This window comes from Microcaecilia unicolor, chromosome 11 (assembly GCF_901765095.1).
Source record: "Microcaecilia unicolor chromosome 11, aMicUni1.1, whole genome shotgun sequence".
Taxonomy (NCBI): Eukaryota; Metazoa; Chordata; class Amphibia; order Gymnophiona; family Siphonopidae; genus Microcaecilia; species Microcaecilia unicolor.
The window spans coordinates 204,989,045-205,002,987 of NC_044041.1; the positions used below are offsets into that span (position 1 = coordinate 204,989,045).

General features: G+C 45.9%; 1 protein-coding gene across 1 annotated transcript in view; it reads left to right on the forward strand.

The window, feature by feature from the left end:
• Positions 1 to 12,641, forward strand: part of CSMD2 (CUB and Sushi multiple domains 2) — a 507,359-nt gene extending 494,718 nt beyond the window's left edge. Inside the window, exons 62-70 of the mRNA XM_030220011.1 lie at positions 739 to 812; positions 1,248 to 1,359; positions 4,800 to 4,979; positions 5,693 to 5,758; positions 6,038 to 6,199; positions 7,793 to 7,905; positions 9,005 to 9,092; positions 10,643 to 10,781; positions 12,366 to 12,641. Coding sequence (XP_030075871.1) covers positions 739 to 812; positions 1,248 to 1,359; positions 4,800 to 4,979; positions 5,693 to 5,758; positions 6,038 to 6,199; positions 7,793 to 7,905; positions 9,005 to 9,092; positions 10,643 to 10,781; positions 12,366 to 12,525 — 1,094 coding nt within the window. The 3' untranslated portion in view covers positions 12,526 to 12,641. The remainder of the gene's footprint in view (positions 1 to 738; positions 813 to 1,247; positions 1,360 to 4,799; positions 4,980 to 5,692; positions 5,759 to 6,037; positions 6,200 to 7,792; positions 7,906 to 9,004; positions 9,093 to 10,642; positions 10,782 to 12,365) is intronic.
• The last annotated feature ends 1,302 nt before the right edge of the window (positions 12,642 to 13,943 follow it).

A 13,943-nucleotide genomic window follows, 5' to 3' on the forward strand; every position in this document is an offset into this window, starting at 1 on the left:
GCAGCTTTGTAAATAGGGGCCTAAGGTTCAAGGGTAAACAGATGGGAGGAACTATCTATGAGGTCATAATTGGCTAAACATAACAGGTCAGTGCTAATTACTCAAAGCAAACTGTAAATTAGGCTGAAAGGCAGATTGCTAGGTCATTAATCAGTGCGTGTACATACTTTATCCGCATGCAGTAGAAACAGGGACTGTCATGGCCCCTCTCCCTCCTTCAAGATCACATCTGAGTTCCCCCACAAATGCAGCGGAAACCAGATTCCATTGGAGTTTAGGTTCAATACTTTTTTCTCTTGTAGACTGGCTTCAAATTGAGCTGACTGAAGCAGTCTCCACCACATTGGGGATCATTTTTTGAAAAGATGCCTCTGTGCTTTTGTAAAATAGGTCCCCAGAACCAGTCCCAGTAGCACATACATGTACACCAGTTCTGAAGGTGTGGCGAATGCATGTGTGGACATCCATGGGAACGCTTCTGTGCTATGCACATACTTATGTATTCAGCGGTGCATTTATAAGAGATCTTTCCCCCCCCCCCCCCCCCCCCCGATTCTGTGAATGTGAATTATCAGGTAAAGGTCATTGTTGCATGTGTCTGCAGAAGATTCACTGAACTGACACAACATGGAAGAAAAAGGGCCAAACAGATGTGTCATGAAATGCATTTGGGCTGAGATGCCCAGCGTGTGCCCGTGTTTTTCTCCTAAATGGCACGTCTTTCTCTTTCATGTCCAGACCCAGCTCTCACCACATGTGCTGACCCTGGTGTCCCTTTGTCCGGCATGCAAAATACCACCCATGGATTTCAGGTGAGTCTTCTGATGGTACCTGGAAACTTGGGTCTGGGCATCTCTGGGATGTGCCCAAAGACTGCAGAGCTTTACTGGAGTTTGTTACACTCCTTTGTTGCATTTTCAGGAGATTCAAAACCAAAACTGCACAGAAAGTGCCAACCTGTAGCATGTGGCCACCAGCTCTATCCAGGAGACGCAGCAAACCTGTCCACACTGAAAATATATGCGAGATTTACATCCACTTATTGGATGTGTCTCCGGGACTGGATTGGAAGCCACTGACCTGGCACATTCATTGGCCTTTGCACAAATTCAATTAGCAGGACTTGAAATTTTAGAGAACACAGGTCGAATAACATCAGCTGTGTCTGAGTCAGTCAGAGCCATGCTGAGCTGTCCTAGACCTCTCACAAAATTACTCCAGGAGTCTTTCCTCTCCCCTGTCAACAGGTTGGAAGTGTGGTGTTTTACAAGTGTCAGAAAGGTTACCTTCTCCAAGGATCCACGACGAGGACCTGCCTGCCGAACCTGACCTGGAGCGGACAGCAACCTGAATGCGTTCGTAAGTAGCTCGAGAGTGTCAGCTTAAGTAACTCATTTTCAGAGCTTCCCGTAGTACAACTTTCCAGCAGAACAGAAACTAAGTCCTTCAGGACTCTGATGTCAGAGATTAGATCCAGGTCGCATTGCTCAAGTGAAGGTTCTTACAAATTCCTAGCCAGACAAGACGACTTTTCTTTCAGCGGCATCTGAGGAGGGGAAGTACAAGTATGATCCATGACCGTCCCTGTAGTACATTTACAAACAGCATCTTGGCTGAGATCAATCGCTCAACCCTTAAACTGGTTTCTGCACACAAAGCTTTCAGACTGATGAACCAAATGAAAAGCGATAGGCCAGCTGTGTTTCTTTCACTTTCCTGTGGGACAACAATCTCACAATCCTCTGTGAATTCTGAAATTGTCTTTTTCCCAAATTGCCATGTCAGTTCTCTGTCTTCGCTTCCAAAACCCCTGTGTTTCCTCGATATGATGGCAGGCTCTCTTACCCTTTCTGCTCCCCTCTCTACCCTAGGGTGCCAATAACCTGTTTCTCCAGGGATGCTGATTAAGATAATGATAATTATTTTTATACACTGCTGAATGTACACAGTGCACTACAGTGATAAGTGCTCAGGTACAAGTTGACCCCACCCCATAGAGCTTACAATCTCAGGAAATACCTGAGGCAATGGGAGATAACAAAGACTGGCAGAGGCAGGATGCAGGATCCCTGATCTCAGCTCATTGCCCTACTCACTAGGCCACTTCCTGCCTGTCTTTTATATTTCAGTGGATTAATGAAGCCCATCTCTTCCCAGTCTCCTATTATAGCTCAGACCCAGGGGTAACAGAGAGGGCGGAAAAGTCCTTCCACAGCAATCAACAAACAGCAAACAGCGTGGAGGGAAGTCTAATATATTCCAAGAGACCCATGTGACTTTTTAAGGAGAATACATCTTTTGGAAGATATTAGACTTCTGCTCGTTTCTTTCCACCGTCCCTCCGCCCGGGTAATGTCACTCCACTGCCACAACAAAGGATCCTCTGTTTTTTACTCCTTGCTGGCCCAGTACCCAGGAGCTTCTGAGCTTGTCCCAGGCTGACTTGAATTCTCTTTCTAACTTTTCACCCACCATCCTTGCTGGGAGGCTGTTTCACACTTCTCATGAAAAATTATTTCCTTAAGTTATTCCTGGGCCGCTCCTCTTGGCATGTTCTACCATGATTCTTTGTCTAGTTGGGGGAATGAGAAATTTTAAGGCTAATACTCCAACTGATTGATACATATCAACATTAAAATTAACTGCATTCATCTTTTTATTTCAGAATTCAAGGCCAGCTCTCGCTTAACTCTGTCCACATATCTCAATATCCAGTCAAGAGTTAGATGTTTAGGAAGCTTGGGGTGGGGAGGGGGACAGAGCCAAAAGTTACAGGAACATTTACCAATTTTCAGCACTTATCTGGATTACTTTCTCTGTTTTAGCAGGACCACACTCGCAGCTGCGCTAAATTAAAAGTTTATCTACGCAGCAATCCAGACAGTGTGGCTGAAGTCCACTAGTCTTTCTGTAGCAGTGTCCCTCTGAATGCAGACCTCATTATTTAAAATTAATATGCCAGCGAGACTACTAGGAGTTTGCTGTAAAGCGGCCGATATGAGCCACCAGACTGTCCTCAGTCACATCACCCCCTCCACTTTCATTGGAACGCTGTAGTTACATTCACCAGCTTCTGCTTTTGAAACCTCCTGTTTAGGATACTGTGTCACTTACAGGCTTATTTTCGAAAGAGAAGGGCGCCCATCTTTGAACAGAAATCGCAAGATGGGCATCCCTCTCACAGGGTCGCCCAAATCAGCATAATTGAAAGCCAGTTTTGGGCATCCTCAACTGCTTTCCTTCGCAGGGACGACCAAAGTTCACGGGGGCGTGTCGGAGGCGTAGCGAAGGCGGGACTAGGGCGTGCCTAACACATGGGCGTCCTTGACCGATAATGGAAAAAAGAAGGGTGTCCCTGATGAACACTTGGATGACTTTACCTGGTCCTTTTTTTCTTACAACCAAGCCACAAAAATGTACCCTAAATGAACAGATGGCCACCGGAGGGAATCGGGGAAGACCTCCCCTTGCTACCCCAGTGGTCACTAAACCCCCTCCCACCCTCAAAAAAAATGTTTTAGAAATATTTTTCCAGCCTCTATGCCAGCCTCAAATGTCATACCCAGCTCCATTACAGCAGTATGCAGGTCCCTGAAGCAGTTTTAGTGGGTGCAGTGCACTTCAGTCAAGCAGACCCAGGCCCATCCCCCCTACCTGTTACAATTGTGGTGGTAAATGTGAGCCCTTCAAAACCCACCACAAACCCACTGTACCCACATCTAGGTGCCCCCCTTCACCCATAAGGGCTATGGTAGTGTTATACAGTTGTGGGGAGTAGGTTTTGGGGGGCTCAGCACACAAGGTAAGGGAGCTATGTTCCTGGGAACAATTTGTGAAGTCCACTGCAGTGCCCCCTAGAGTGCCCGATTGGTGTCCTAGCATGTCAGGGGGACCAGTGCACTATGAATGCTGGCTCCTCCCATGGCCAAAGGGCTTCGATTTGGTCGTTTCTGAGATGGGCATCCTCGGTTTCCATTATCACCGAAAATCGGGGACGACCATCTCTAAGGTTGACCTAAATTTTGCGATTTGGGCGTCCCCAACCGTATTATCAAAATGAAAGATGACGCCCATCTTGTTTCGATAATACGGGTTTCCCCGCCCCTTCGCCGGGACATTCTGCGAGGACGTCCTCAGAAAACCTGGGGCACCCCTTTCGATTATGCCCCTCTTAGCCATCTCTCTCCTCTTCAATCTGTTCAAAATACTGCCGAATGACTTATATTCCGCCAGTGTCACTATGCTCCTGTTAGCCCTCTCCTCAAGTCACTTCACTGGCTCCCTATCTGTTTTCCGCATACAGTTCAAACTCCTCTTATTGACCTATAAGTGCATTCACTCTGCAGCTCCTCAGTACCTCTCCACTCTCATCTCTCCCTACACTCCTTCCCAGGAACTCTGTTCACTGGGTAAATCTGCACCCTTCTGCTCCACCGCTAACTCCAAACTCCATTCCTTTTATCTTGCTGCGCCATATGCCTGGAATAAACTTCCTGAGCCAGTCCGTCAAGCTCCATCTCTGGCCGTCTTCAAATCTAGGCTAAAAGCCCACCTTTTTGATGCTGCTTTTAACTCCTAACCCTTATTCACTTGTTCAGTACCCTTATTTTATCATTCCCACCTTAGCTATTCCCTTATCTCTTATTTGTCCTGTTTGTCTGTCCTAATTAGATTGTAAGCTCTGTGGAGCAGGGACTGTCTCTTCATGTTCAAGTGTACAGTGCTGCTTACGTCTAGTAGCGCTATAGAAATGATAAGTAGTAGTAGTAGTATTACCTTTGTGCTGTTTCTTTTGGAAGCTCATCACTGTAAACAACCAGAGACTCCATTCCATGCCAACGTAGAAGCCCTGGACTTACCATCATTGGGATATACCTTGATTTATTCCTGCCAGCCGGGCTTCTATCTGACTGGAGGGTCAGAGCACAGGACCTGCAGAACTGATGGTAGCTGGACAGGAAAGCCACCCATCTGCCTTGGTGAGTATGGAAAGGTTCTTTACCGTTGTGTCTCTTGCCCACTGGAACATGAATTATTTGATCACATCCACCCCTACACAACACATCTCATTTCTCATTGAGTTCTCCAACAAAATGGTCATTTACCTAGTAGACCCTATATTCCCCGACAGGCTCTGCGTTCCAGCCAAAAGTCCTTACTGACTGTCCCTTCACTTCGCATAATTCCATCTTCCACATTCTTGAAGATGACATTTAATGTAGTGGGACCTACACTTTGAAACAACCTGCCCATACTTTTACGTACTGAGACCTCCCTCTCCTCCTTTAAGGTTTTACTTAAAACACACCTGCGTCAATCAGCTTTTATTAGTTGACCTTCTTGCTAATTTGTTGGACTGCTTTAGCCATTATGATCCTGTGAAATGCAGTGGGATTGCTTCTATTAATTGTCTCTGCTCTTTCCTATTTATATTGTATATGTAGATGTATGTTTGAGACTTTATTGTATGTAAACCAATTTGATGGCATTGCCCTAAGCAATTAATCAAATAAACACAACCTCAGACCTTGATCCTTGAACTTTAGAGGCTTTGCAAGGGTAGCCTGTGAGGAAAGGTTATATACTCTTTAGTTGTTTATCTCAGATTTTTCCATTACTTTTACACACCAGCCAAGCACATTCTAACATTTTTCAGTCCTCTGTAATATCGGTTTCATCTTGGTTTTTCCAGCCGACATAAGACCAAGTGGAAGACCTATTGGTACAGCCAGGGAGCTGCCTAATGCAAAGCTGGCAGGTAACTATGTTCTGAAGTACTTTCATGTAAGATTGGGGGGCCTGGGATGGGCAGGGTACTGCAGTCAGCACAGATATGCCAAGAGTCAAGAAAGAGAGTCACGCTGCTAGAATCCAAATCACTTGCAACTACTTCCTAAGCTTTCAGTTAGAAGAAATTTCAGACTGGTGTCTCTGTATTAAACAGCAGCTCCTATTATATATGAGTCTCCCCCCTCCCCCCATAGAGAAGTTTCAGCCTGCACTACAGCTGATTTTTACCTGTCACTTTCCTTTGCAGTTCCCTCTGATGTTTTTTCCAAAAACTCCTTCTGGAAAGGCTCCTACGAATACTTAGGAAAGAAACAACCAGCTATGCTCACAGTGACCAACTTTGATGCAGGCAGCGGTAAAGTCAATGCTACCCTGAGAGACCACAGTGGAGTGGAACTGCAGGTCTCAGGTAAGGGCTGCAGGAAGGCAGAATGTGGCACTGTAAGACAATAGGGAGCTGAGTGTGTTTGGTGTTGTCCATGGTGCTGAAACCCACCTCATGGCAAGGTAGTGAGAGCTGCTGCTGGGAACTGTGCCCGGTCACCTGCTTCTCTATAATAGACATCCTCAGAAAGGCTTGTGTGTCACAGCAACCACTGAGGAAGTTACCAGGTGGCTCCTACAGGATAGCACCAAATGCTCATGCCAAATCACATGACTTGTCATATAAATAGAAAAGAGTTTATTCTTTTAACTGCTAGCAGTGAAAGGACAGCCAATGAGAAAATGATTCCCTGTGATTCAAGTTAAAAACTAACTATAAAAGTGTATTATAAAGCATGCAGATATGAACATTTGCTGCATGGTTTACAGCAAGAGCATTACCGTAATGGCTCTTCTCCCTTTGCATCAGTCCGTATGCTACTCATTTTATGCCATCAGACCAGGTATTTATGCAGTGCTTGATTCCTGTAACAAACACTGGAGCAGATGCTTGGGACAGGCATAAAGGAATCCTGTGCAGAAGGAATAGATCCACAGAAGCTTAGCTGAAATTGGGTGGTGGGGGGAAGAGGGGTTGGTGGTTGAGAGGCTAGGATGGGGGAGGGCAGACTTATACGGGGTCTGTGCCGGAGCCGGTGATGGGAGGCGGGACTGGTGGTTGGGAGGCGGGAAATACTGCTGGGCAGACTTATACGGTCTGTGCCCTGAAAAAGACAGGTACAAATCAAGGTAAGGTATACACATATGAGTTTATCGTGGGCAGACTAGATGGACCGTGCAGGTCTTTTTCTGCCGTCATCTACTATGTTACTATGTTACTATGAGGAACCATGGCTTTTAACCGTGTTGCTTCTGATGAGTGGCAGGGCATCAATCAATCCAGTACAGAACAGTATAGTTTTACAAAGGAAAAAAAAAATAAGTTCAGAAACGAGAGATCATGACAAAAATCAGGGGAAGAGAAGCTGAAAGAAATCACGGGGAAAGACTTTTCTGACAGCTTGGCAACCGTGACAGAACGTAAGCATGCCTGGTACAGATACAGAAGCCAGAGATAAGGATAAGAGAACAAATAGAGCTAGACTAGGTCTGTAGTGGCTGGGGAGCAGAGCAGAGTTCCATATGTACTTGCAAGAGACACTGCTATTGTCGGATGGTCGATTGTCCCCTGGATGTATTTATTGTCTGCAAAGCACATTGCCTGTGGTTTAGAAGCTGGTTTAATTTTGGGACAGAAATATGAGATGCTAAAGTCTCCAATTCAGCTGAATAAAACTGGAACAGTTTTTTCTAAACACGAGTGAACATTTTCTGTGTCATGCAGTGGTGTAACTGCTGTGCTGGAAGCAGAGGTGAAGCTCGTGTACAGCTGCTCCTGGATCAACCACATTGGGAGCCTCCAGCTGGGTCTCTGCCACCGGTGCTTGAATATAATTGAGCAACAGCAGTTCTGTTCTCATTGCGTCCTAAGGAGCAAAAGGACTCAAGTCTCCTAGAGAAAAGGCAATTCTTAAATTGAATGAGTAAACAATAAGAGAGACTTTTGATCATTTTTCAGGGATTTACAAGAAGGAAGACCTGCATCTACTCCTGCAGGTGTATCAAGTCCGAGGTCCTGTGCAGATATTCACCAACAAGTTTAAAAGTGACAATTGGGCCCTGGATGGGCACGTAAGTAATCGGACAGGATGGGGTGATGTAGGGATGCATAGCCCTCTCTACCTGTAGATGAGCGACTCACCCCCAGTCCCAACCTACAGCTACTGAAAGTGGGGTGTAAGAGCTGCAATGGGGATCTACATCAAGGGCTGAACCTGGTGGAGTCCGGTTTGCTTCCCCAGGGACAAGAATCCCCAACTGAAAAGAAACTCCAGTAACACATTTATTGGAAGAGAGACCAATGATCGTACGAGGTTAGAAATGAAAATCCATTTGTTTCCTGGAAATAGTAGAGCAGGTCCCAATTTCTCTATCAAGGGAAGGAGATAGTTTCTGTCCATAAGTGTCCTAGAAAAGTAGATGATCAGTCCTCAGAACTCGGACTCAAACCTGAGTCATTCAATAATATACAATAAATTAAGTCAGACAAATTAAATAGCTCTTAAATGATTATAAATATATACCAGACGATATTCAAAAGTATTTAACTGGCCAGGAATAGCACCTGGCCAGTTAAACACCCTCAAGCCAGCTATCTGCCGATAATCAGTGGGAGATAACTTGGCTACCTCCCGCTGAATGAGACCCGCGTAAATAGCAGGTCTATCTTTGGCTGCTATAAATTTGCTTAACTGGCTATGTTTGCAGCACCCCCCAAAAAAGCGGGAAATTCAATGCTGGTGGCCAGATACAGCCCTGGCATTGAATTTCCAGGTTTGCCAACGACCGCAGGAGTCAGCAGGTCTATCTCCCGTGGTCTCAATATCAGCCATGTAGTGTGGACTTCAAAGGGCCAGGCTTCATTCACTTTCAACAAAGCCTTTAGACCCCTGTCCCCCTGATATTAAGATATAGATATTAAGGATCCCAAAGCACCTTTTACAAGAAGAGGATATAGTATCTGAATCCCAACACAGATGTGTACAGCCTCGCACCTGCCCAAATTCCTCCTATAATAAGGGGAGAATACACACACAATTCTCTGCTCACAGGTGCTTTTGAGAAAGAGCTGGAGGTGGGATAACTTGTCTGAAGTTAAGAGATCCATTTCTCTCCATTGTGACTCAGCTCTCTTAATGTGCTTAAGTTAAACTGCAAACGTTTGTTCCAGGTCTCATCGGAGGCATCCAGCAACACTTTCCTGTACCAGGGCTTCGTGCGAGGAAAAGGTTTTGGTCAATTTGGACTCCAGAGACTTGGTAAGTTTTCCTTTGTCCCTCACTTTGAATGAGGAAAGCTTTGCATTCCAAAAAATGTTTAAAGTACAGCCTCCTTCTGACAGGTTACAGAACACATATGGAAGTAGCTGACAGGATTATGCTGTTAGTGCTGGGTTTACCCTATGGATTTTATACTATGGCACATTTTTGTCTTCTAGTCCACAGTCTGGCAACCTAATAAAATCTACCGGTCTTTCTCTGCCGTCATCTACTATGTTACTATCAGGCTTATTTTCGAATGAGAAGGACGCCCATCTTTCGACACAAATCAGGAGATGGGCGTCCTTCTCCCAGGGTCACCCAAATCGGCATAATCGAAAGCTGATTTTGGGCGTCTTCAACTGCTTTCCGTCGCGGGGACAACCAAAGTTCCCAGGGGCGTGTCGGAAGCATAGCAAAGGCGGGACTGAGCCGTGCTTAACACATGGGCGTCCTCGGCCGATAATGGAAAAAAGAAGGGCATCCCTGATGAGCACTTGACCGACTTTACTTGGTCCATTTTTTCTTGTGACCAAACCTCAAAAAGGTACCTGAACTGACCAGATGACCACCGGAGGGAATTGGGGATGACCTGCCCTTACTCCCCCAGTGGTCACTAACCCCCTCCCACCCTAAAAAAAAACTTTAAAAATATTTTTTGCCAGCCTCAAATGTCATACCCAGCTCCCTGACAGCAGTATGCAAGTCCCTGGAGCAGTTTTAGTGGGTGCAGTGCACTTCAGGCAGGCGGACCCAGACCCATCCCCCCCTACCTGTTACACTTGTGGTGGTAAATGTGAGCCCTTCAAAACCCACCACAAACCCACTGTACCCACATGTAGGTGCCCCCCTTCACCCCTTAGGGTTATGGTAGTGGTGTACAGTTTTGGGGAGTGGGTTTTGGGGGGGCTCAGCACCCAAGGTAAGGGAGCTATGCACCTGGAAGCGATTTCTGAAGTCCACTGCAGTGCCCCCTAGAGTGCCCGGTTGGTGTCCTGGCATGTGAGGGGGACTAGTGCACTACGAATGCTGGCTCCTCCCATGACCAAAGGGCTTGGATTTGGTCATTTCTGAGATGGGCGTCCTCAGTTTCCATTATTGCCGAAAACCAGGGACAACCATCTCTAAGGTCGACCTAAATGTTGAGATTTGGGCATTCCCAACCGTATTATCAAAATGAAAGATGGACCCCCATCTTGTTTCAATAATACGGGTTTCCCCGTCCCTTCGCAAGGACATTCTGCGAGGCCATCCTCAGGAAAACTTGGGCGCCGCGTTCGATTATGCCCCTCCACGTTACCCCATCTGCCTATAAATTAGTGTGGGGGTGGGTTTGTGTCTTAACTCATTTGGGTTTAATGAGGAGCACATGCACACAGGACCATGGACTGAAATGCAAGATATCAGAATTCTTCCTTTTCAACAGAAGTAGGGTATCTGGCATCTGATCAGCTTCTTCAGACCTGGGGTGACTTTAGACTCTCTTCTAGATCAAACAGAAACCTTTGGTTTTTCAGCTTCCAATGAGATTTGATTTTGCTCTTTGCTAGATCTCAAGATGTTTGATCATGATCCGGATTCAATAGGGCATCACTTTGCAACCAACAGTAGTTCGGTGGCTGCTGCTATTCTTGTCCCATTCATCGCCCTAATGATTGCTGGCTTCGTGCTTTATCTCTACAAACACAGGTGGGTTCAGCATCTCACGGTTGTAAGTAAAGACCATGAATCTGCACTTGCTGCAACGAAGTATTGAGAGCATGCTAGATCCACTTCTATAAGTGGCCCCTGAGGACACACAATCAGACTCTATTCTATAAGGGCACCTGAGCACCCTGCGTCCATTATAGAATTAGTAGTGCAACCCAACATAGGTCCCATAGTTACACCAGCAATGGATCTGGGTGTAAATGCAGGTGCCCCCCTGTGGTGGGGTGTGCGTAACTTGCAGGATTCTGTAAATTGTGTTGGCTTTAACCTACAAGTTTATTCCAAAGGCATTAGCAGAACAATGAGATAAAGATTAGTTTACATATGCAAATGTCCTGCTTCTGCTCGGCTCTTGATATGTCCTCTTGCATTTACATGCTATGTAAGTTAGATGTGCCATTATAGATTAATGCTTAAGCCCCCTACTGGCATTTGCATGGGTGTGTGGACATGTACATGCATAGGTGCTAGTACTCTAGACATTTACACAAGGGGTACATAAGTGTGGGCACCTAGATTATACAATTGCTCCATCATGTCTCCTGATCACCCAACGTTACCTATAGTCAACAGTTGGACATCAACTGTAAGAGGACTCTAGTCATACCTATACATTCGTATATGTAAACTACTACATCCATTATCTTTATCTTATTGTTAATGCCTTTGGAACAGAGCACAAACTTGTAGATTAATGCCAAACACAGTAAATCCCTACTGGTGCTCAATGGTAAGACTATTGATAGGTTCTACTGTCATTTCCTGGATCAGGTCCTCCACGCCTTGTGGCACCTGTGAAAGTAGAAGAGGGATCTGTGATTCTCAGCAGTGGAAGCACTTGGTGACTGGATCTAGAGCCCGCACTGGAGGTCCAGAGGGTGCCCTGCTGGATGGCTCCAAGCTGCAGGTCCATCACAGCAGTCATCAGACTACTAGAGTCAGTGGGACAATAGATCCATTAAAAGTAAAGGGGAAAACCTCTGGGAAGCAGCTAATGAGGTCAAATAGGCTGGAAGAGAAGAATAACTAGTTTACATGTTGGTGATACGGTGGTGTAGGGTTAGTTGCTGGAGAAGAGATGATGCTTGGACCAAAGGTTCTTGCCTAGTTAGTGCTACTATTAGGTTCTTTTGTACAGCAGTGTATTTTTTTTGTAACTCATTTTATTGTATGGAAGCTACTCTGATGCTGTTTACATGGGGAAGTATATCAAACTGACCAATAAATATATCTCCCCCTCCCCACCAAAAAAATATATAGACTCATTAAAATAGATCACTTCTGCAGGTCCACAGTTATGCAAGACTGCAAGAGTTGTTGATCATCAGCTATTCCAGTTCCTAGACCAGGGCTACCCAACATGCAGGCTTTCAGGATATGCATACTGAATATTCATGAGTTGCATCTGCTATATTACAGTCACTGAATACGTATGAGATACATCTGCATATATTACAGTCAATCAGGTTTTCAGTGGGACGGGGTTGAGAGGCCTTGTTCTTTGCAGTCCTGTGGTCCTCTTCTCCCATCTCCAGTAATGTCTCACTTTCTCTTCCCCCATAGGAGAAGACCTAAAGTCCCATTTAATGGTTTTTCTGGCCATGAAAACACCAACGGCCGTGCAACCTTTGAAAATCCAATGTATGATCGAAATGTGCAACCAACGGAAATTGTGGCCAATGAGACAGAGTTTACAGTCAGCACTGTCTGCACGGCTGTATAGCATGCAATCAGTGTGCGGTAAGTAGAGACAGAAAGGAACGCCTCATTTCATGAGCTGCTAGACCTGGAGTGCCCCACTGTTTATATTGGAGGGGACAGCACCGCCCCTTCTAGCGCACTCGCTGTCTTGAGTGTGAGCTAGGAGAAAGCTAAGCTCATGCAGATTTGTATCGGACAATCCATGCTGGAATAACAACCCACCTCTTCTGTCTCTCTTCTGCCTCCAGTGTTCTGGAATCCTCAGAGGTGGGTGTCCCACTGGTGGCCATATCACGCTGCACTGACTGAAACTCTTACTTTAAAAGAAATCCTTCAATAAACTGTATCCAAACGGGGGGGGGGGGGGGGGGGGCGAAGCTACAGCACTTTTTATCCTTTCAGCTGCATGGCACCAGAACGCCTGGCAGCCAACCAAAGCGTCTGCCTTCGGAGCAGGAGAGCCAGCTCCCAGGCCCCATTGGCTGCTTCAGTCTCCACCGGGTCCCAGAGGTGTTGGCAGAGTTGAACAGCTCATTTCTTGGCAAATCTTTGATCTGAGGAGGTTTAATTTCCTCTCTCCTGCTGTCTCCCTGTTGAAAGTGCTGCTGAACGTATGAGTTAATAAGTTTTCTGTTGCAGAAGGTGGGGAGGAGCATTTTTTGACAGGGGTGAGAGTCTGGCTGCTATATAATAAATCGAAAATGCCAGTAAGCAACATTGAAGAGATCCCATGAAGTCCACTGCAACCTTGATGGACACACATTTGGACATTCATGTGTTCTTCATATCAGTTAGCCAATGGAGCATCTGGTGGGGGGGGGGGGGGGGTGAATTTTACTGTAGGGCATTTCTGCTCCACAGCTTTGAGTTAGACAATAGTACCCCACGAGTAACAGATGCCCTGCACCAGTTTTCTGTATACAGCCAGATCCCCAAACTTGGTTCACTTGGAGAAATAAATCCTGGCCCTACCCCTCATCCCACAGGAAAAAAGGTGACATTAAGTTCCCGTGTGCCTTTTCCCCTTGAAGTGTCCTCTCTATAAGCCCCATTAAGAAGCAAACTGGAACTTGCTGGAGTGGGAAAGAGCTTTTAAAAAGGTGGTTTATTTGGCCTCTGCTTCTCTGTTTTTATAAGTGTATGGTTTGCTTGGTTCTGGCCCTTCACAAGCGCAGAGATTGCCGCAGCCCTCGAAGCCTTTTACTCCTCAGTCTGTGCTTGTTGGAGGCTTTTCAAGTCTTATGGACAGCTGGTTCCAGTCTGGATTGCACAAAGGTGAAACTGCAGCTATGAATTACCTTGCTCAGGATCTTCATCAACCATCTAGTAAACGAAAAAGAAAGTGTTTCTCCAGGCAGCTGCTTTCTGTTCTTTCAGAGAGTCCCTTTTGCATTTTCCATTTCTAACAAGATCTCAAGGAACTGCTGGTTATTTCCCCAG